The sequence below is a fragment of the Pecten maximus genome, chromosome 16, assembly GCF_902652985.1.
Source record: "Pecten maximus chromosome 16, xPecMax1.1, whole genome shotgun sequence".
Lineage (NCBI taxonomy): Eukaryota > Metazoa > Mollusca > Bivalvia > Pectinida > Pectinidae > Pecten > Pecten maximus.
This window is the reverse complement of record NC_047030.1, coordinates 4,500,477-4,524,457: the sequence shown is the minus strand read 5'-3', so window position 1 is coordinate 4,524,457 and position 23,981 is coordinate 4,500,477. Positions and strand designations below refer to the sequence as shown.

At 36.0% G+C, this 23,981-nt stretch overlaps 1 protein-coding gene across 1 annotated transcript in view; it reads right to left on the bottom strand.

Annotated features, from left to right (window-relative positions):
• Nucleotides 1–23,981, bottom strand: part of LOC117344621 (delta-1-pyrroline-5-carboxylate dehydrogenase, mitochondrial-like) — a 29,396-nt gene continuing 5,415 nt past the window's right edge. Inside the window, exons 4-15 of the mRNA XM_033907441.1 lie at nucleotides 23,319–23,474; nucleotides 18,617–18,697; nucleotides 17,648–17,722; nucleotides 16,239–16,313; nucleotides 15,346–15,533; nucleotides 13,961–14,034; nucleotides 13,225–13,466; nucleotides 11,899–11,984; nucleotides 11,308–11,374; nucleotides 6,838–6,959; nucleotides 5,947–6,065; nucleotides 1–2,679 (exon numbers count right to left, since the gene is read on the bottom strand). Of these exons, the coding sequence (XP_033763332.1) occupies nucleotides 2,564–2,679; nucleotides 5,947–6,065; nucleotides 6,838–6,959; nucleotides 11,308–11,374; nucleotides 11,899–11,984; nucleotides 13,225–13,466; nucleotides 13,961–14,034; nucleotides 15,346–15,533; nucleotides 16,239–16,313; nucleotides 17,648–17,722; nucleotides 18,617–18,697; nucleotides 23,319–23,474 (1,401 nt within the window). The 3' untranslated portion in view covers nucleotides 1–2,563. The remainder of the gene's footprint in view (nucleotides 2,680–5,946; nucleotides 6,066–6,837; nucleotides 6,960–11,307; nucleotides 11,375–11,898; nucleotides 11,985–13,224; nucleotides 13,467–13,960; nucleotides 14,035–15,345; nucleotides 15,534–16,238; nucleotides 16,314–17,647; nucleotides 17,723–18,616; nucleotides 18,698–23,318; nucleotides 23,475–23,981) is intronic.

The following is a 23,981-nucleotide window of genomic DNA, read 5'->3' as shown; positions in this document are numbered from 1 at the left end:
TAAGCAGTATTTTTAATCTTTATTATGATATGCATTACACGCATCAACTTCAAACATAATATATGTTAGTAAAATAATGAGGTGTAAATTGCATCAATCTGGAATAACATGATTTCATGAATGAAAAAATATGTAAAGCAAACATCAAATTTTGATACTTTCTTGCAACTTAAAGAAAAATGCATGCATATCATTTTAATCACAATAATCTCAATTTTATCCATATCAATTGGATAAATATCTATAGGAACCAACAGCACTCAGAAAGCTGACTTTAACAAGCCTTTGTATAACAAAAACAAAAGTCACATGTACATGTAGTATATACAACTTATTTGTGATACTAAAATACCACAGAAAAACTTCACAAATAAAATTTGATCAGAAGTGAGAGATTCTTTAATTACAAGTTATCTGATATTGTAAATATACTTCAAGTTTCGCTATTATGCTTTCTTAAAATCAACAGCGAAAGACAAATGCCATAATAATACAAACATTTAAATCTTGGTCTTAACTTCAGTTATGTACAAAACCACGTTTAAGACTACCATTTGGTCAAATAAGCATGATATACACGTTTTGTTGTAGGATTAAAGCCTAACAAATTAAGCTAATTAACGATGTAGCTGTAATAGTTTTATCCTGTTAACTGATAAGCAGATGTCCGTATTAAAGCATAAATTATGTACATATATTTCACAATGTATTATATCTGTTATTTTCCCACCTAACTTATCCCAGTTTCGGAAAATTGTTAAGTAGAAGTAATACAAAAGTGTTATGGATATACAGCAAAGCTATTACACAATAAATTTTGTACTTAAAGTTCCAACACTTGACAGAGACTTACAATATATGACATATTGGTGTACAGAAGTCTCGATCTGCATAACAGAAGGAATATATGAGTGTATTGTGTAATAACAAACGACCATATATAAATTTGACTATTGAGATTCTGAGTATCTTAAATGAATACAAAATGCACTCCTACATGTGGAAGGACTGATTGTCAGTTAATTCTGTAGTTTGTGTCCTGTGTGAGTTAGCTCCCTTACAATCCTTAAGATGACATTCAAATTCTTAGTCGGTCACAATTTCATGTTATGTAGGTAGAATGGAATCTGACAGCCACCTCTACATTAACTTACCTACTTCTGTACCATAATAATTATCTTATATGCTGAGAGGCGCACATGCAATTACAACTTCAAATGATGTCTGCAGCATTGAAATTAACTTTACAAATAATTTTGAACAACCAGAAATATTAAATCAAAATAAACATTCCTGTAAAAAAAAAAAGGTTGAAGAAATACCACATGTGAAACTTTTCTGAAAGATTCCTGTCTTAGTTAGTTCAGGTATACATAGCATACATCTTTAAGATTTTCTAATAAAAACACATACAAAGTAACTAATACCATTCTGTGCTAGCTGAGTGAAACACTTTACACACCTCGAGGACCTATACAACGTGAAAACTCTCCCATAAAACTTAAATAAAAACAGCACTTATAGACTTACACAAAATAACCACAAACATACATACAGCATGATACAGTTTTATGATGGGTAAAATGTCTACTTACAGAAGCACTGGAATGATATCAGCAGCACATTTGAAACGTTAACTATCTACACACGGAAAACTGGACATCTCCAAAGTCACTTTAAACTATATATCTGATTTATATGATCAAGTCACCTTCATCCCCAGGAAGATTAAATATCTGGTTTTTTGATGGCTGGATTTTTATAGAAAGTGGTTAGTCTTTTCCACCTTATCACTGGTAGGAGAATCAAATATCTACACTAAGTCAGACTCAATCTGAACATGTTGTACAGGTGTAGTAAGAGAGGAAAATGCAGCGCCCAGACAGACTTTTCTCTCAACCTTCCGATGTCTGGACGGAGGCTCTATCAGTTGAGCTGGACACTGGTTTAACCCTGTTTATGTCCACTTCACAGGCCTAAATTGAATCTTTTATCATTGCTTTAGAGAACCAATCATTAAAACTATTGAAAACTATCCCACTCATCAATAAATAAATTTTGTAATCCACTATCTTTAGTTAAAGTAGTTGAGAGAATTTTGCATGGATTATCTCCCTTTGTGAATTAAAATGTTCTAATCATGAAATCATTAATGTTATATCTATTGAAACAACTCACCATACATCAACCATAACCGTTCTATAGAGTGTTGTATCTGATGACAACATCATTAATTGGAAACAGTACATTATATAATGTAACATATCCATATGCATAGAATATATATCTCTCTATAATGTATTTAATACCCTTAATAGTTAAAAATGAATAAGATATTTGTGTGGATGCCCTGATACTTTGAAGTATCTCTCTTATAAATGTTCTTGTCAGATGACATGAATTTCACGGGAAATACATAGTTAAATGACACGTAACTCTGGGTGGAAGAACTGTAAATAACACCTCATACGCGATATGTCTATATAACACCTCATACATGATATGTCGACATTCAGCAGTCCCAGACCAAGCCTTAATCACTACAGAGGGGACAAATACATCCTTAATGCGCCATCGACGGGTACCGCCACTCCTTGGATGGCACCATTGTTTCCTTGACGGACTGGACCGACACAAACTTCAGTAAGTAGTGAGGACCACCAGCTTTGTCGTTTGTACCTGGAAGGTCAACAAGCGTTGTTATCATTGTCAGAGACCTGAACGAAACATCCCGAATGTACATACATCACATACACTTTTTCTGGATTTCAGTAGAGTCTACATCTTTTCATTGAAACTTAAATAATTCAGATGAAATAAAAGTTAAGTGGTCAAGGGCTCATATAGATATTAAATAATGTACAATGTATGTATGTGATTATTTAAGCATTGAACTGCTTTCACTTGGAAGTTATGGCTGATGAATGCCAACTGGACAAAGGCAAATTTAATGAAGCGTGCTAGCGCTTCATGTTGAATTTGCCTTTGTCCAGTTAGCATTCATCAGCCCATAACTTTCAACTGAAAGCAGTTCAATACTTATATTTACATTTGACAACGATTTTTAAAGATTATATCCAGGAATTTGGCTTCTACGATGAATGAACACATTATTATCGTCAACGACGGAACAGCCTTTTCAACAGCCATCTTTCGTTATCGCCGACGTTACAATTATGACGTCACTATAATAATGACAACATAATAAAGATTTGGAAGTTATGGACTCGTAACCTTCAAGTGGGCTTGGTAAAGTTATATAGTGGGGCTGCAGTGTAAATGTAAATATATACATATAATTATATCATGATATATATGTATATATCTATCCTATCATAATCATCAAGGAGGTAAAGTGACCTTTGACCCTCAAACCTTGACCAAAGACTACTGAAATCTAACAATATCTATACCTAGAACTTGATGCTGTGATACTACCTGTAAATAATATTGTTATAACTAAAATAATTTGAAGGGTTAATGGGATATATTTTATACTTTTCTATTAGAAGCAGACTTGTGAACACTTATAAATGCACACTTTTAAAAGGTAATTGAATTGCCATTGCCAGCAATATGTTTGCGTTTTGTATCTAAAATCAATGACCCAGGAATATATTGACCTTTTAATATTTTTAATGGCAAAAATGCCATTAATTATTTAACTTGCCCATCACGGCCATTAGGTGCTATTTCACGATTACCGTCCATTTAATAAACCTTATTACTGCATTAAGGCCATAATGATTCAATTATATGACAAATGAATATTAAGATAATGGGTCATCATTCAAATCAAATAGTAACAAATTTAATAGGTTGATTATACTGATGAAATTAATGCCCCTGAATATGTTTACATTTTAACAGGAAATTATTGCTGAAAATAATAGGAAAAGGATGAATCTATGGCATGGGGTACTTAAACAAGAGGCCCATGGGGCCTGTATCGCTCACCTGGTTGGATTTGACCAAATGTCAAAATAATGTACATGTTCAATTTGTCAATACATATACAAAAATGTACTCTCTGAAAGACCATATGGATTATTTTTACACCATAATGGTGTTTAAAGAAACTAAGTCCCTTAGGGTGGGGAAAACCCCTTTGGCCTATTTTTACATAAGAATTGTGTTTATCTCTTAATGCCCAGCGATGATATACATAGTTATGGGATTGAGGGTCACAGTAACCATTTATGCAAAATCTGTTCCCCCATCACCATGGATGTTTCTGACCAAATTGGGTTCAAATCCATTTAAAACTCAAATCTCTATTTCCCCTATTTGGCCCCTCCCTTCAGAGTCAATATTTATATAAACTCTCTTTCCCCCTTCCCCTAAGGATATTCCAGACCAAATTTGGTTCAAATCCATTCGTATCTTAATAATTAATACCGATTTAAAGGATTAACCCCTATTTTCCCTATCAGACCCCACTCCCCAGTCCCCTGGGGATTCAGAGTAAAAAATCATACCAACTCGGTTCCCTTCTCCAATGAATATTCTTGACCATATTTGGTTAAAATCCATTTAAAAATTTATGACTAGTAGCAATTAAAAGACTAATCTCTATTTCCCCTACTTGGCCCTGCCCCTTAGGCCCCTAGGGGTACAGAGTAAAAATTCATATAAACTCTGTTCCCCCTCCCCTCAAGGATGTTCCTGACCAAATTTGGTGAAAACCTATTCAATACTTTAGGACTAGTAGCGATTTAAAGGAGTAACCCTATTTCCCCTATTTGGCCCCGCCCCTCAGGCCCCTGGGGGTTGAGAATAAAGATTTACACAAACTTTGTTCCTATTCCCCCAAGGATGTTCCTGACCAAATTTGGTTCAAATTCATTAATAACTTTATGACTAGTAGCGATTTAAAGGATTAACCCTATTTCCCCTATTTGGCCCCGCCCCTCAGGCCCCTGGGGTTTCAAAGTAAAAATTTATACAAACTCTGTTCACCTTCTGCCAAGGATGTTCCTGACCAAATTTGGTTCAAATTCATTCATAACTTCATGACTAGTAGCGATTTAAAGGAGTAACTCTATTTCCCCTATTTGGCCCCGCCCCTCAGGCCCCTGGGGGTTCAGAGTAAAAATTTATACAAACTCTGTTCCCTTTCTGCCAAGGATGTTACTGACCAAATTTGGTTCAAATTTATTTGTAACTTTATGACTAGTAGCGATTTAAAGGAGTAACCCTATTTCCCCTATTTGGCCCCGCCCCTCAGGTCCCTGGGGGTTCAGAGTAAAAATTTATACAAACTCTGTTCCCTTCTGCCAAGGATGTTCCTGACCAAATTTGGTTCAAATTCATTCATAACTTTATGACTAGTAGCGATGTAAAGGAGTAACCCTATTTCCCCTATTTGGCCCCGCCCCTCAGGCCCATGGGGGTTCAGAGTAAAAATTTATACAAACTCTGTTCCCTTTCTGCCAAGGATGTTACTGACCAAATTTGGTTCAAATTCATTCATAACTTTATGACTAGTAGCGATTTAAAGGAGTAACCCTATTTCCCCTATTTGGCCCCGCCCCTCAGGCCCCTGGGGGTTCAGAGTAAAAATTTATACAAATTCTGTTCCCCTTCTGCCAAGGATGTTCCTGACCAAATTTGGTTCAAATTTATTCATAACTTTAGGACAAGTAGCGATTTAAAGGAGTAACCCTATTTCCCCTATTTGGCCCCGCCCCTCAGGCCCATGGGGGTTCAGAGTAAAAATTTATACAAACTCTGTTCCCCTTCCCCCAAGGATGTTCCTGACCAAATTTTGTGAAAATCCATTCAATACTTTAGGACAAGTAGCAATTTAAAGAAAAAGTTGATGGACGACGGACGCCGGACGCCGGACGCTGCACCATGGCATAAGCTCACCGGCCCTTCGGGCCAGGTGAGCTAATAAAAATTAATGCCATGCATCCTGTAGTGAGAATCACAAAATCAACCTACCTGAGAGCCTGGCTCCTCCGAAGGGCTGCTGTCCTACTACTGAACCAGTTGACTTGTCGTTGATGTAGAAGTTACCGGCAGAGTCCTTCAGCATGTCAACCAGCTCACTCTTTACCTTCCTGAAAAAGGCATTAATAATATTTGAAATCTTAACACTGCTATTGTTCTCTGACTCTCTAAAACTAACATTAAAAGTTTTTTATCAAATATTACCTAACTGACAGGAAATTCATCAGAAATGTTTAGAAGAGTAGACGAAATATAGTCTTAAGGCTGAAGTACATGATTTAACCTAAATTTTTAGTAAAAGAAGCAATGTTTACAAAAACAGCACATAATATAAAATCACCTACAGAATGTTTGTGATAAGTGGTTGATGTTAAATGCCCTCATACCTATAGCAACTTTGATCAAATTGAGCTTAATGCAAAAGAAAGTTTAATAATTTATTATCATAATAAGACCAAAACATGTCAAAAGTTGGAATAAAAAAAATAAATGTCACAATTCAACTACATAGTAATAATGTTTCATGCAAACAGAACTGCCTTCTAAAACAAAATTAACCCAGAGACTGGCTGCAAAAATTCAGTCAAAAATATGAATAAAGATTCGAAAAAAAGATATCGAAAATTAATATTTAAATATTTAAATCAATTTTTGAATCTTCACAGCTTTATTTTGACACAATAAAAATTCATGCAAAATAACAACATTCTTTTTTCATTAATGAGTAAAGAACATTATTTGTTAATGAATAAAGATTGAAAAATGTGTTACTTATTAATGAGTTATTTATTATAAAATGAGTAAAGAGTGAAATTTACAAATATTCTTATTTATATGTATTTGGATGGATAGTCAAATTTTAACATGGATATAAAAACTTACTCATCCTTTGCGTAAATGGCACCTGTCAGAGCAAATGGTGAAGTCTTTGTGACAAGCTCTGTGACTTCCTTGTATTGGTTGTCTGGGTATACGTACACTGCCACAACAGGACCAAATATTTCCTGTGTGTGTAAACATTTGGTTAGTAGTACAGGTTGAGTGCTACTGTAACATCCTGTTAATGTGTTTATGTAACGTACTTAATTATACATATCAAGATTTATTTTTAAAATTATAATCTATATTTTTAAAATCATAAGTTGAATGTTACATATATGCGTTAGTTACATTGGGAATTTTCATAAATTTAGATTTTAAGTTGAGATTATTTTGTGATTTTCAAAAATGTGTTCAACATCAAATATCTAATTTATGATATTCACTGACACTGGATATTAACATATTACTGTTTGTCTTTTTGTCTAAGTAGGTTGGTGTTGTTAGTCTATGTATCGATCTGTCTGTCTGTGTGTATGTCTGTCAGTCTTTCTGTATATGTCTGTGTCTCTGTTTAGTCTGTCTGTATCTTTCTGTCTAAGTAGGTTGGTGTTGGTTTATGTATCTGTCTGTCTGTGTGTATGTCTGTCTGTTTGTCTGTACATGGATGAATAGCAGGATAATAGAAACAGAATGTGTGTTTAATATGCATTTTCTTATATATGTATGTATACAATAATATATACAACATGTGTAGTATGTGTGCACTTGTATGGGTGTATTTGAGTTGTAGTAGGTGCGGTATGTGGATATGTTTTCATGTAAGTGCTGTGTGTACATGCCAATGGATGGATATCAAAATACAATGATTATGTAGTACATGTATGTGTAGTAAAGCATGTGTGCTCATTGTCATATGCAATAGTTAGTATATGACTATATGTAGTACGTATGAACATGTATATGTGTATAGTATTGTGTACATGTATGTATATGTATGTACTAGAACATTCATGTGTGTGGGAAGGTGTTTGCGTGGGGTGTGTCATTCTCATTCATCAGAGTTACTTCCCTTCGTTTCCTATGTCACTCGGTCAGTACGGTGATATAGCGTAGCTTAGCAGACTCTGGGGGGCGAGAATGGGGGTGTGTTGGTGTGTATGTGTGTGTGTAAGCTTGTGTGTAGTAAATTATAATAGAAATACACATCAGTGCTGAAAGGTGTGAATGACCATAAAATGTAGATGTCTTGTGTTTGTTGATAATATATGTTTAACTGAATACAAGAGGCCCATGGGGCCTGTATCGCTCACCTGGTTGGATTTGACCAAATGTCAAAATAATGTACATGTTCAATTTGTCAATACATATACAAAAATGTACTCTCTGAAAGACCATATGGATTATTTTTACACAATAATGGTGTTTAAAGAAACTAAGTCCCTTAGGGTGGGGAAAACCCTTTGGCCTATTTTTACATAAAAATTGTGTTTATCCCTTAATGACCAGCGATACTATACATAGTTATGGGATTGAGGGTCACAGTAACCATTTATGCAAAATCTGTTCCCCCATCACCAGGGATGTTTCTGACCAAATTGGGTTCAAATCCATTTAAAACTCAAATCTCTATTTCCCCTATTTGGCCCCTCCCTTCAGGCCCCTTGGGGGTCAGAGTCAATATTTATATAAACTCCCTTTCCCCCTTCCCCTAAGGATATTCCAGACCAAATTTGGTTCAAATCCATTCATAACTTTATGAAAATAACGATTTAAAGGAGTAACCCCTATTTCCCTATTTGGCCCAGCCCCTCAGGCCCCTCAATATTTATACAAACTCTTTCCCCCCCTTCCTCTCTGGATGTTCCTGACCAAATTTAGTTAAAATCCATTCGTAACTTAATAATTAATAGCGATTTAAAGGATTAACCCCTATTTTCCCTATCAGACCCCACTCCTCAGTCCCCTGGAGATTCAGAGTAAAACATTATACCAACTCGGTTCCCCTTCTCCAATGAATATTCCTGACCATATTTGGTTTAAGTCCATTTAAAACTTTATGACTAGTAGCAATTAAAAGACTAATCTCTATTTCCCCTACTTGGCCCCGCCCCTTAGGCCCCTAGGGGTACAGAGTAAAAATTCATATAAACTCTGTTCCCCCTCCCCTCAAGGATATTCCTGACCAAATTTGGTGAAAAGCTATTCAATACTTCAGGAGTAGTAGCGATTTAAAGGAGTGACCCTATTTCCCCCCACCCCTCAGGCCCCTGGGGGTTGAGAATAAAGATTTAAACAAACTCTGTTCCTCTTCCTCCAAGGATGTTCCTGACCAAATCTGGTTCAAATTCATTAATAACTTCATGACTAGTAATGATTTAAAGGATTAACCCTATTTCCCCTATTTGGCCCTGCCCCTCAGGCCCCTGGGGGTTCAAAGTAAAAATGTATACAAACTCTGTTTCCTTTCTGCCAAGGATGTTACTGACCAAATTTGGTTCAAATTCATTCATAACTTTATGACTAGTAACGATTTAAAGGATTAACCCTATTTCCCCTATTTGGCCCCGCCCCTCAGGCCCCTGGGGGTTCAAAGTAAAAATTTATACAAACTCTGTTTCCTTTCTGCCAAGGATGTTACTGACCAAATTTGGTTCAAATTCATTCATAACTTTATGACTAGTAACGATTTAAAGGAATAACTCTATTTCCCCTATTTGGCCCCGCCCCTCAGGCCCCTGCGGGTTCAGAGTAAAAATTTATACAAACTCTGTTCCCTTTCTGCCAAGGATGTTCCTGACCAAATTTGGTTCAAATTCATTCATAACTTTATGACTAGTAGCGATTTAAAGGAGTAACCCTATTTCCCTATTTGGCCCCGCCCCTCAGGCCCCTGGGGGTTCAGAGTAAAAATTTATACAAACTCTGTTCCCCTTCTGCCAAGGATGTTCCTGACCAAATCTGGTTCAAATTCATTCATAACTTTATGACTAGTAGCGATTTAAAGGAGTAACCCTATTTCCCCTATTTGGCCCCGCCCCTCAGGCCCCTGGGGGTTCAGAGTAAAAATTTATACAAACTCTGTTCCCCTTCTGCCAAGGATGTTCCTGACCAAATTTTGTTCAAATTCATTCATAACTTTATGACTAGTAGCGATTTAAAGGATTAACCCTATTTCCCCTATTTGGCCCCGCCCCTCAGGCTCCTGGGGGTTCAGAGTAAAAATGTATACAAACTCTGTTCCCCTTCTGCCAAGAATATTCCTGACTAAATCTAGTTCAAATTCATTCATAACTTTATGACTAGTAGCGATTTAAAGGAGTAACCCTTTTTCCCCTATTTGGCCCCGCCCCTCAGGCCCCTGGGGGTTCAGAGTAAAAATTTATACAAACTCTGTTCCCCTTCTGCCAAGGATGTTCCTGACCAAATCTGGTTCAAATTCATTCATAACTTTATGACTAGTAGCGATTTAAATGATTAACCCTATTTCCCCTATTTGGCCCTGCCCCTCAGGCCCCTGGGGGTTCAGAGTAAAAATTTATACAAACTCTGTTCCCCTTCTGCCAAGGATGTTCCTGACCAAATTTGGTTCAAATTCATTCATAACTTTATGACTAGTAGCGATTTAAAGGAATAACCCTATTTCCCCTATTTGGCCCCGCCCCTCAGGCCCCTGGGGGTTCAGAGTGAAAATGTATACAAACTCTGTTCCCCTTCTGCCAAGGATATTCCTGACCAAATTTGGTTCAAATTCATTCATAACTTTATGACTAGTAGCGATTTAAAGGATTAACCCTATTTCCCCTATTTGGCCCCGCCCCTCAGGCCCCTGGGGGTTCAAAGTAAAAATGTATACAAACTCTGTTTCCTTTCTGCCAAGGATGTTACTGACCAAATTTGGTTCAAATTCATTCATAACTTTATGACTAGTAGCGATTTAAAGGAATAACCCTATTTCCCCTATTTGGCCCCGCCCCTCAGGCCCCTGGGGGTTCAGAGTAAAAATGTATACAAACTCTGTTCCCCTTCCCCCAAGGATGTTCCTGACCAAATTTTGTGAAAATCCATTCAATACTTTAGGACTAGTAGCAATTTAAAGAAAAAGTTGACGGACGACGGACGCCGGACGACAGACGACGGACGACGGACGCTGCACCATGGCATAAGCTCATCGGCCCTTCGGGCCAGGTGAGCTAAAAATATAAATTACAAAAAAAACCAAAAAAACAAGGTACAGATAACGTATGATGGCTGATTGTGTCAATTTTGCTTTGTCGTTGTTTAGACACGAATAAAAAGGCGAAACAGAAAAAAAAAAAAAAAAAAATATATAACTGTTTGTCTAGTCACCATAAAATTAAGGTACCTCACAACGCGTGCTTGCTTCCGACATTACTTTACATACTGATAGCAAGATAATCCACAAGTTCTTACTTGAATTTTTATCCCCATGGCAACAAAAAAAAAACACCAATAAAATGATTTAAATCAAACGATGATTTTAAACTTTTTAAATTAAGACAAATGATTTACCTCCTGCATGATTTTGTCAGATGGATCTTTTGTTTCTATAATGGTTGGATCCACAAAGTACCCTTTACTGGAAAAAGAAAACAAGTTTACTCCCTGGATAGAGTTAACTAATTAAACTTTATATATTTCAAATGAACAAATAATTTAAATACAAAAGTTATGAGCAATAAAACTTCCAGAACAATGTCAATAAATAAACATTTAATATTAAATAACATCAACAAGATATAGGGGCAACCATTTAAAATGAAATTAAAAAAAAAAAAATTTTAACTGATACATTTTATCAGTTTTATAATAATGATAGGATATCAATCTGTATGTACATTCCTTTGGTGTTTGAAGATAAATTTGGGACTCTAGATCTGTTTCTTTGTGTTGAAGCATATCGACATGTCCCGTCATCTTGTAGGACTACATTCAGTTTTCATTCATGAAGCATCAACTTTTAAAGGGATTTATCGTCAACGCTATAGGGATTTACATGTAGCATCAATCTCTATAGGGATTTAGCATAAATGTTTATATGATTTAGCATAAGTGTTTATAGGGAATAAGCATTAATATTATAAGATTTTGTTCAGAACTTACCTGTCATCACAAGATCCTCCGGCAACAATTGAGAGTTTATCAGACGTCTTTGCATGATCAAGATATCCCTTGATACGACTGAAAGACTGAAGAAAGAAAATTGTATTTATGCAATGAATATATCTCTGAAAAGTAGTTTGGTACATAAGCTAGGGCAACAGCCAGAGACAAGTGAAGGAAGTACATTGTGGCCTGATGCTTCAGCTGGCAGGAAAAGTATAGGAGAGGTAGTTATCAATGAGTGTGATGAATGTGTACGTTATGGAAGGCTGTGGTATGTTTGTATTTCTACCACAACTCACCGTGTTATTCCACTCTCAAGCCATTGTATAAATGTACTGACTGTTGGATATTATGTTATATTCCAGTCTTTTGATTGATCAAGAATTTGAACTTTGACCCGAGCTGTAATTGTTATTGATGTCATCAAGTATCCAATGATATGTCACATCGCCAGGTCCAGGCCGTCACCTGTACACCTTATTTGAATACGCGAAATAAGACTTGGCCACGTTTCTCTTTGTTTCAACAAGCCGATATTATTGTGGTAGAAACAGGTCTCGCACACAACTCATGATTTTTAACCACAACCACTCATTGTGTAACATCTATTTATCTCCTTGTCATGACATGGAACTGATGCCCTCTTTAAAGTGCTACCCCACTGAAGCGTACTGCTGATGACAACCAGTAAAGCACTCCAACCAGTCGCTATACTGACAACGGGCAAACCAGTTGAGAGGCTGATCGCCATTATGAAACTATTTTACAGTAAAACTCACTTGTGTTGAACACGGTTGAATCGAATACATCGGATGAGTCGAACGTTTCGTTCGGTCCCGATTTTTTCCCTTCTTTATCTTAGTAAATTAAGCACGGATGAATCGAACTCTGTTGAATCGAATACTGCGGTTGTGTCGAATATATTTTGTGGCTTTCCCTTCTAAACTATACCAAAATTTCCATTTTTGTGTCGAACATCAAGTCGTCAGCTGTCTCAAGTAAAACTTGCTGACCTCGCCTGATTGACCGAGTGTGACCGATCAACCGTAACGGTGTTACCAAAGCCTATTGTTAGTAACTGGCTGTCGGTCGCACATCTTCCCATTGTTTATACAGGTGCACAGGTGAAGTAAAAAGTTCAGGTATACATAACTAAGAAAAAAATGAGCACGTTTTAGTCTACAAACTAATATGTGTTCTGTTTACTGTTTTGATACCCATGGCCGCCGAAAAAATAGGAAAAAGTAAACAATAAATTACATATCTTCCATTGAAAAATGCACAGATAAAATACTTGTCTGACATATCCTTAACTTCCCCTACCTTGTCATCAATAACAGCTGACAGAAAAGTGTTGCTCTCAAAAGGGGAGCCAACTTTAATCTGTTTGTGGATGTTGACCATGCCCTCTTTGATCTTGGGCCAAAGGGATTCAGGGGCGTAGACACGAGAACAGGCCGAGCATTTCTGACCACCATACTCAAACGCTGAACGAATGGTCCCATTCACCACACTGTCAATGTCCGCTGAAGGGTGAACAAAGTGGAAGTTCTTTCCTCCACACTCTGCAATCAAATGACCAGACAAATTTAAAATCCGTGGACCATGTCCTGTGATGGTAAAAATTATTTATTATCATATAATGATTTATTGATAGCCTATTGCTTACTTATTCCTAATGTTATTTTAATTACCTGCCAGTTACATAACATCAGTGAACAAAATGAGTAAGTTAAGTTGACCAGGATGTTATTTTGAATGGTGATGAATCTATTGTCTAGCTACATTACATCAGTAAACAAAAAAAGTAAGTTAAGTTGACCAGGATGTTTGGAACTGTTTTGATCAATATGTGGGATGTGGGAGATCTCCGCGTAAAAAGTTCTGTGTGGTTCTGTGTTACCAGACAACGGATTCCACAAGGAATACAAGTGTCAGGCCGTAAAGTTGAATAGTCAAGGGATAAAGATGACAACGTTATGCTGGGTGGATCAGCTTTAATTAACTAGTTCTTTACCCTTTTTTATTTGTTAATCAATGTTTCTGATTTTATGATTACCTCCAATAAGTCTTGGGTAAGTTCTGTACTTTTCGAGGTTCTGGCCCACCTGCTTCCACAAGTGATGAAAGGTTCTGCAAATTACAAGTACACAAATTTCAGAACGCAACAAGGCACAAAAATCCAGCTAACTGTAAACATTCATATTGTAACTGTAATCCTGTATTAACATTTTTACACTGAAAGCATTTTCCTAAATAATCATCATTCCTACTGCAGTTCCTAGAAAATATTGTTTTCTATGAACGTTTTTGTGCACCTTTCAACAAATAAATGTCCATTTTAACATAGATTTTCTTTTATAAATGTGATATATGCACTCCAGACATGGCAATGTTATTATGCATTGGAATCAAATTTCTTTCTGTAACAAGAGATCCCAGAGGGATCTTGGCGCCCACCATTGAACGATCTTTATAGGTTCCATGACAGATTGATCTTTTCTCTATTTTTCCCTTCCTCTTACTAATCTGTGTAAATTGAGAAACATCCCTCTAGTACTTTTCAAACAAGGGGAAGCTATATATGAAATTTGAGATGACTGCCTGTCAGCCATGTTGTTTTCCGATTGGTCTCAAAATGCAATATGCATAACAGGGCACCAAGGGGAACATACATATGAAATTTGAGAAAGATCCCTTCAGTACTTTCTGAGAAATAGCGATAACAACCTTCAATTGTCAAAATCCAAGATGACTGCCTGTCGGCCATGTTGTTCTCCGATTGGTCTCAAAATGCAATATGCATAACTCGGCACCAAGGGGAACCTACATATGAAATTTGAGAAAGATCCCATCAGTACTTTCTGAGAAATAGCGATAACAAACTTCAAATGTCAAAATCCAAGATGGCTGCCTGTCGGCCATGTTTTTTTTCCGATTGGTCTCAAAATGCAATTTGCATAACAAGTCACCAAGGGGAACCTACATATGAAATTTGAGAATGACCCCTTCAGTACTTTCTGAGGATTAGCGATAACAAAAATTGTTTATGGACGACGGAGGGACGGACGACGGACCACGGACGCAGGGCGATTTGAATAGCCCACCATCTGATGATGGTGGGCTAAAAATGCCAACATTTTATTTTACTGTATTTCTTTCTGTAAAAATGGGAACGTTTTATTTGACTGGCATTTCATATTTTACAAGACTTCAACATATACCTGACATAAATTAAAAGCAGTAAATGAAGCAAACACAGATTTGGAATTTTGTGTTTTTGTTTGTTTTTGCAAATAAAATATTGTCAATGTGATTATTTTAACTTGGTTAATTCATGATATCATTTGTTGATCTATGTGTACATGCGTGGGTTTATTTCCACAAACTTTGTGCGTTTAGTGTTAGTTTCCCCCTTGTATAATTCCCATGTTTTATACCCACTTGACACTGCCAGTGAAGTTGATACCAGCCAGATCATGAGAGTTTGTGATTGTATCTCCAAACACAGGACCATCCGCAGGAATGAAGTTGATGACACCTGCTGGTACACCAGCCTCTCGGAATATCTTGAACACAGTGTAGTTGGAGAGCATGGCGGTGTCCGACGGTTTCCACAGACATACGTTTCCCTGGTAAAACATTCATATACATTGCAAAAAAGATCGGAAAAGAGGGATATGTGTATATTAGGTCTCATGCACCATCAATCTTTCAATTTCTTTCATGGAAATAAATAAAGCAGCATAATTTTAAACATATTAATTCAGTTCTGATAATTCAAATGACGGGACATTTTGACCGTGATTATAACAAATATTTCTCCAGGGACAGTTTGAAGATACCGATGTAAAGAATGAGCAATATTACACTTTTCTGTATGAATCATGTGTTTATTCATATAGATGTCTCTTTAACCATGACCTCATGATTCAATGTCTTTGCAAAATAGTTTTGAAACTGAACACATACCAATATACATTTATGTATAGGTATCTTTAGATCCTTTTGTATAACATAATCCTATTTTCTATAAATAATTATATCAAATATTAACTGATACATATTTTCTTAAACAGTGATTGTATTATCATAATCATATGCTTTCTCATGATCATAAATGTCATTACACCTTAAAATGTAACTAGCATTTTCAATTATAACTTTTGTTGAGTAGATACAGAAAATCATTTCATACTTTACAACACACAACTAAAATCTACTGTCTAAAATGATAAGAGAAAGGTTGTTCAAAATAACAAAAAATTTATTTAAGTTTTCAGTTTATAATTCTATAAATTCTAATAATCTAAAGGAGACCAAAGCTACCGACTTACCATAATGGCTGGAGCCATCGACAAATGACCTCCGATGGCAGTGAAGTTGAAGGGAGTGATGGCCGCCCAGAAACCCTGTGAGGCAATGAAAAATGTTCAGAGCTGATTTTAGTAGGATATAAAGTATAGTACTGTGGAAATTAATATAAACCTGCAAAAATTGAATGTTAATTTTGATAATTTTTTTTTGTAATGTACTACCTAAGCTGTCTATACATATATACCAGTCTATAAATGTCACTTCTATATAAAAAAATACCTGTCTATAAAGACCACATACATATAATATATACCTGTCTATAACAGCCACCTCTATCTAACAAATACCTGTCTATATAGGACACTTATATATAACAAATACCTGTCTATAACAACTCTATATTACAAATACCACCTCTATATAACAAATACCTGTCTATAAAGACCACATACATATAATATATACCTGTCTATAACAGCCACCTCTATCTAACAAATACCTGTCTATAAAGTCCACTTCTATATAACATATACCTGTCTATAAAGACTGCCTCTATATACCAAACACCTGTATATAAGGCCGCCTCTATATATAACAAACACATGTCTATATAGGTTGCCTCTAGTAACAAACACCTGTCTATAAAGGCCACCTCTATATATCAAACACATGTCTATACAGGTTAACTCTATATAACAAACACCTGTCTATATAGGTTGCCTCTATATAACAAACACATGTCTATATAGGTTGCCTCTAGTAACAAACACCTGTCTATAAAGGCCACCTCTATATATCAAACACATGTCTATACAGGTTAACTCTATATAACAAACACCTGTCTATATAGGTTGCCTCTATATAACAAACACATGTCTATATAGGTTGCCTCTAGTAACAAACACCTGTCTATAAAGGCCACCTCTATATATCAAACACCTGTCTATATAGGCCGCCTCTATATAACAAATACCACCTCTATATAACAAATACTGTCTATATAGGCCACCTACTGTATAATAATTCAAGACACTGTGGACCTTCATTTCCCCTAAATTTCATTATGGGTAGTATTCCCCAAATCCTAGATTAACCCCTGATAAAGACTACATGTTGTAAGATTTCAAAATGTAAGATGTAAGCCAAATCAGTATAACCTGTCTACAAAGGATTGATAAGTTTGACTGTATATCATTTCTAAATACAGTAACATGTTCTAAGAGTAAAAATTACCAAAATGATTGAGATTATTATTGTTCAAAGAAAGGCAAATTATTTCAATTTTTATTTTTATATTTTTTTCAAGTAAGGCTATTTTTAACTAAAAGTAAACATTGGAATTAAAACATTTGAAAGATGGATATAGAAAATCCTTGGACCATTGGAGGTCAAACAAAAATGTAAGCAACATATTTTAAGTGTAGCTTACCTCCATTCCTCTATAGATAGTGGAATTTTTGGTGATGTTTTCTGCTGGACTGAGTGGCTGATACTTGGTGATATCCTTTACAACAAATACATAAAACTATACATACTGATATCAATGATCAACATCAAATGAGGACAAACTACTGTAAATGAGGAAATTTATGTGAGGAAAAAAAAGTCTCCCCTCACATATCATTTTGTGACGAATGTGGTATTTCTGGAACTGGCACAGAAGACAAATTATGTGGAAACAATTTCAACCCGGGCACATACATGTAGTTTACCTACTGAAATTGTGAAATTAAAACCCACGGAAATAAGTTTACATTACATACAACAGGATGCAGATATGAAGCTAAAAGAAAAATTTACCTAATATATTATATAAATCATGATAACCGAGAATTTTTTTAAAAATTGTTTTCTTTCTTAATTTCTATCAATAAATGTAAAGCATTTTCTGTTACATGGTATATACAGACTAATGAGTTGAAAAAATTTTGAGACATTTTCTGGTTAGAAATTTCTGTCATTACATATAATTCAAGATTTTTCAGGGATATAGTGATCAACTGTTGGTGTAATGCATTAACAAAAAGTTTTAAAGTACAGAGTCTATTTTCTGTTACATCAACATCAACATTTTATAAATGGTTACATGTCACAATCACAAATATATACATATGTATCTTCTGAATTTATTTTGACATTGTCAAGGTTTTCTTTTCCTGAATATTTTTTGGACAATTTGAATATTATCTTCTTTTTTGATCTAATACCAAAGGTACTAATTGAAGAACTTTTCAAATTCCAAAACATTCCATGCTGGACACTGAGTTCGAAGATTTTTCCAGGCAAGGGCAGTTGAATTTCAAGGAATTTCTATACCTGTATGAAACATGCTCATCAAATATCAAAACTATCAAAAAAATATCAAAACTTCCGTCTAGGAGATAACAGACTCCTTTACCTGGGCAAACTGTGCGTTGAATCTGAGGAAGTCAATCAACTCAGCTGCTGCATCTATTTCAGCCTGTATAACATTCTTCGCCTGAAATGGAATAAATTGCAAAGTCAAAATAAAGTTTTTGACACACAAAATATGCCTGTTGTAGCAGTCTTAAACACTGTATATAAAATATGGTCTGACTTTCCTCAATTTCAAACTTTAGTGATCAGATTTCATATCTCATACAAGAGGCCCATTGGCCTTAACGGTCATTTGACTCTTTAGTGAGGTTGAGGACCATCTCCAGATAAAGTAGCCAAATTGGTGTTGAATCCCAGAGGTGGAACTTAAGAAGAAGCTTAAAATAGGTGTTGTTCAGGATAACCATGACTGTGCAAATATGTTACACAAGTGCAATCAATGATTGCGAAAGCTCACCGGCGGCAGCAATCACACTATGCATTCATTTTCTATGTATGTATAAGCATGTCATTTTGAAATTGTATGTCACATAATATCGCTCCTAGACCTCTAATGGATGTATAAACCAAATAAGAAGGATGTGGACTTACAAGCTTTCCAAAACTAACCCCCAAAATCTTTAAAGTGGGTTTTTGCGTCAAAAAAGTAAGTCCACAAAATGGTAAAATGCAAAAAAAACAAGAGATCCCAGAGGGATCTTGGCGCCCACCATTGAATGATCTTTATAGGTTCCATGTCAGATTGATCTTTTCTCTACTTTTCCCTTCCTCTAAGTCTTACTAATCTGTGTAAATTCAGAAACAGCCCTCTAGTACTTTTCAAACAAGGGGAACCTATATATGAAATTTAAGATTAAGTGATAATGGCTGTCTGTTGTTTTCAGATTGGTCCCAAAATGCAACACCGGGGACCAAGGGGGACCTACATATGAAATTTGAGAAAGATCCCTTCAGTACCTTCTGTAAAATAGCGATAACAAACTTCAATTATCAAAATACAAGATGGCTGCCTGTTGGGCAGGTTGTTTTCTGACTGGTCTCAAAATCCAATATGCATAACTAGGCACAGAGGGCAACCTACAAATGAAATTTCAGAAAGATCCCTTCAGCAATTTCTGAAAAATAGCGATAACAAACTTCAATTGTCAAAATCCAAGATGGCTGCCTGTCGGCCATGTTGTTTTCCGATTGGTCTCAAAATGCAATATGCATAACTAAGCACCGAGGGGAACCTACATATGAAATTTGAGAAAGATCCCTTCAGCACTTTCTTAGAAATAGCGATAATAAGTTTCAATTGTCAAAATCTAAGATGGCTGCCTGTCGGCCATGTTGTTTTCCGATAGGTCTCAAAATGCAATATGCATAACTAGGCACCAAGGGGGACCTATATGTGAAATTTGAGAAAGATCCCTTCAGTACTTTCTGAGAAATAGCGATAACAAACTTCAATTGTCAAAATCCAAGATGGCTGTCTGTCGGCCATGTTGTTTTCCGATAGGTCTCAAAATGCAATATGCATAACTAGGCACCAAGGGAAACCTACATATGAAATTTGAGAAAGATCCCTTCAGTACTTTCTCAGAAATATCGATAACAAACTTCAATTATCAAAATCCAAGATGGCTGTCTGTCGGCCATGTTGTTTTCCGATTGGTCTCAAAATGCAATATGCATAACAAGGCACCAAGGGGAATCTAAATGTGAAATTTGAGAAAGATCCCTTCAGTACTTTCTGAGAAATAGCGATAACAAACTTCAATTATCAAAATCCAAGATGGCTGCCTGTCGGCCATGTTGTTTTCCGATTGGTCTCAAAATGCAATATGCATAACTAGGCACCAAGGGGAACCTACATATGAAATTTGAGAAAGATCCCTTCAGTACTTTCTCAGAAATAGCGATAACAAACTTCAATTATCAAAATCCAAGATGGCTGCCTGTCGGCCATGTTGTTTTTCGATTGGTCTCGAAATGCAATATGCATAACTAGGCACCAAGGGGAGCCTACAGATAAAATTTGAGAAAGATCCCTTCAGTACTTTCTCAGAAATAGCGATAACAAAATTCAATTATCAAAATCCAAGATGGCTTCCTGTCGGCCATGTTGTTTTCCGATTGGTCTCGAAATGCAATATGCATAACTAGGTACCAAGGGGAACCTACATATGAAATTTGAGAAAGATCCCTTCAGTACTTTCTCAAAAATAGCGATAACAAACTTCAATTGTCAAAATCCAAGATGGCTGCCTGTCGGCCATGTTGTTTTCCGATTGGTCTCAAAATGCAATATGCATAACTAGGCACCAAGGGGAACCCACATATGAAATTTAAGAAAGATCCCTTCAGTACTTTCTGAGGATTAGCGATAACAAGAATTGTTTACGGACGGACGGAGGGACGGACGGACGGAGGGACGGACGGACGGACGGACAGACGGACGGACGACGGACCACGGACGCAGGGCGATTTGAATAGCCCACCATCTGATGATGGTGGGCTAAAAAATCACTCCTGGATCTCTAATGAATGTATAAACCAATTTAGAAGGGCATGAGGTGTATACTTTTGGACTTACCCCCAAAACTTTAAAGTGAGTTTTGGTGCCAAAAAAGTTAAGTCCACAAAATGGTAAAATGCGAAAAAATCACAATTTTTTTCTGCATGTTTGCCATAACATCACTCCTAGACATCTAATGAATGTATAAATTAAATTAGAAGGGCATGAGGTGTATACTTTTGGACTTACAAGCTTTCCAAAAACTTACTCCAAAAACTTTAAAGTTTTGGGGTGGGACGCGGACGCGGACGCGGACGCCGGGGTGACAGCATTAGCTCTCTGTTACTCGTAACCGGTGAGCTGAAAATTGGCTGCGTCAGCTATCATGAATGTCAAAGTTTTCACAAGGCCAAAAAATTATTTACAGGATTTTGGACTGCATGCAGGTGCATGAGGACGGAGCAAAAATGATGGCGATAGGTCATCCTGACTCTGCAGGTCAGATGACCTTATAAACAGTAAGGACATTTGATTCAACGCCTTTGACCCTTGTTAACTTGAAATTAGGTCAAAGTTATTCATAGGCACAGAAATTATAACCCATCATCTTACTGCATGCTTCTAGCTCATAATCATGACATTGGGCCTCTTGTATACTAAGATATTTTAAATACCGAAACTCATTTGACCTCTGTGAATTCAAAGGTCAAGGACCTTTCCTGTCTTCCCTGAGTATAGTGCTATAGCATCTTTTTATACTGTACAATAAACAGAAGTAATAGTTCTAGTCAGAATCAGGGATTTTCATCAAGTAATAGTTCTAGTCAGAATCAGGGATTTTTATCAAGTAATAGTTCTAGTCAGAATCAGGGATTTTTATCAAGTAATAGTTCTTGTCAGAATCAGGGATTTTTATCAAGTAATAGTTCTAGTCAGAATCAGGGATTTTTATCAAGTAATAGTTCTTGTCAGAATCAGATTTTTATCAATGGGCAGGAATAGTAATCAACCCAGTCTATTCTTTTAGGGCTATTCCAGTTTAGCATCTAACCATTTGGAGGACTATAGGTTTGTCAACCAGGGCCATCTATAGACGTGATTTAATTTAAACTGTAATGTACCACAGCATGTATTTTAGTGGAATAGCCCTAACAAATTGCACATTAAAAACTCAATTTTTCATATAAACCCCAACATAATTTTACCCCAGAATATTCAGTGTAATTCAGCCTTCACTGAAGTTCTGGTTACACAGTAATCTGTTAAAATTGTCAAAATCTTGCTGCTGTGGCAAAAACTATGACACTAAACCTGAAGGTATATATATATTATGTATGTATAAACAGGCGTAGATCTGAAAGTTTCAGGTGTCCCAAATATAGGGATGAAATAAACACAACACTCAGATTCCTCATATCAAATTACTTTTGGCCTTTAACCAGCAGACTGGTGTCTGTTACAAGGTAAACAGATAAACAACTGCCACCTCATGATCATACCATACCTTGTGAGTCTATACTGGTCTAAGAATATGTTCTTGGCTAGAAAGACAGTTCTTGACAACAGGCCCAGATGGCCTGTGTTTTTCAGCGGGATGTTTCAGCAATCATAGCAAAAATTCCCAATTATAGTGATATTACAAATATGACCAATCACATCCAGTTGAAAAACTAAAACTCTTAACTTTATCATACAATTGTTTACCTGTCATACAATATTAATTTTAACACTCTTTACCAAGCAAAGGGAAGCTCCACACCATACAAAGGAAAACAAATTTTAAGAATGACACTCCTATTTAATCTGACTCATCGATCACTGCCCTTAGTTAAAAGATTGTTATTTTTTACACAGTGTGGAGTCTCATGCCCAATATAATGTTCAAGATTACATTTGGTCAAAAAACCTTCTGTCAGTACAGAGGAGGCCATACACACAAACTGACTTTTATTTCCACAATGTTAGACCCTATTCCTCCACTCCATGCAGGTGGAAGAAACCTTTATACACATATTGAATCCCTTTCAGGTGTATCACATCAGATTTTAAAAAAAATCTTTAATTGTGGTTCTGTTCCAGTAGTACAGTATACTGAAGGGAAAAGTTGATGTACATTGTAGTATATAGCATTAACTCATATCAGTCCTTTGAAACTTCAGCTGCATGAGCTGAAAAATTGACATAATCTTCTAATCACTTATAAGTAAATTATATGCTTGCCGTGATATCTCTTTAAACCTACCTGTCCCATCATCGTGGTGGCTAGGAGATCCATTCTGTACTTTCCACTCATCAGGTCTGCTGCTTTGAGGAAGATCTCTGCTCGTTCGTACAGGGGGCGTCTCTCCCAGTCTCGTCGTACTCGTAAACTTGTGTCAATACCTTTCTGTACTATGTCCTGTACAGGTTGATAGAAATTTGACAGTATATTGATACATGCATACAACAGATCTTAATTTTTATATATAAATGTTGAAATATATTTTTTGTGAATATTGTAGGGTCATTGCAAGGTTTACAAGAATAAGGTGTAATTATATATGTGTCGCCGGTCCCTCTTTGGCAATAATTATATAAGCATTTTACATTGGTAATTAAATTTATCTTGCAATTTGAGGTTTTTACCCCCTAAAACTACAAAAAAACATAGAAATGCTAGTAGAGAGTGTTAAATGCATTTAGCTACACATCCCACTTTTCACCATCAGTTGTAACCAATATTGCTCTAGCGTTTTATAGTTTGTTAGAAACAGCCTTACATAAAAGAGCTAAATGCAAAACCTTAATGTTGATTTATTTCCAATTCCAAAGTCCAGGAATTTTAGATTTTACTCCCCAAAATGCATAAACCATGAAATATTTTCAGTGCAGTAGGCTTTACTACCCATGCTACATCTGTGATAAG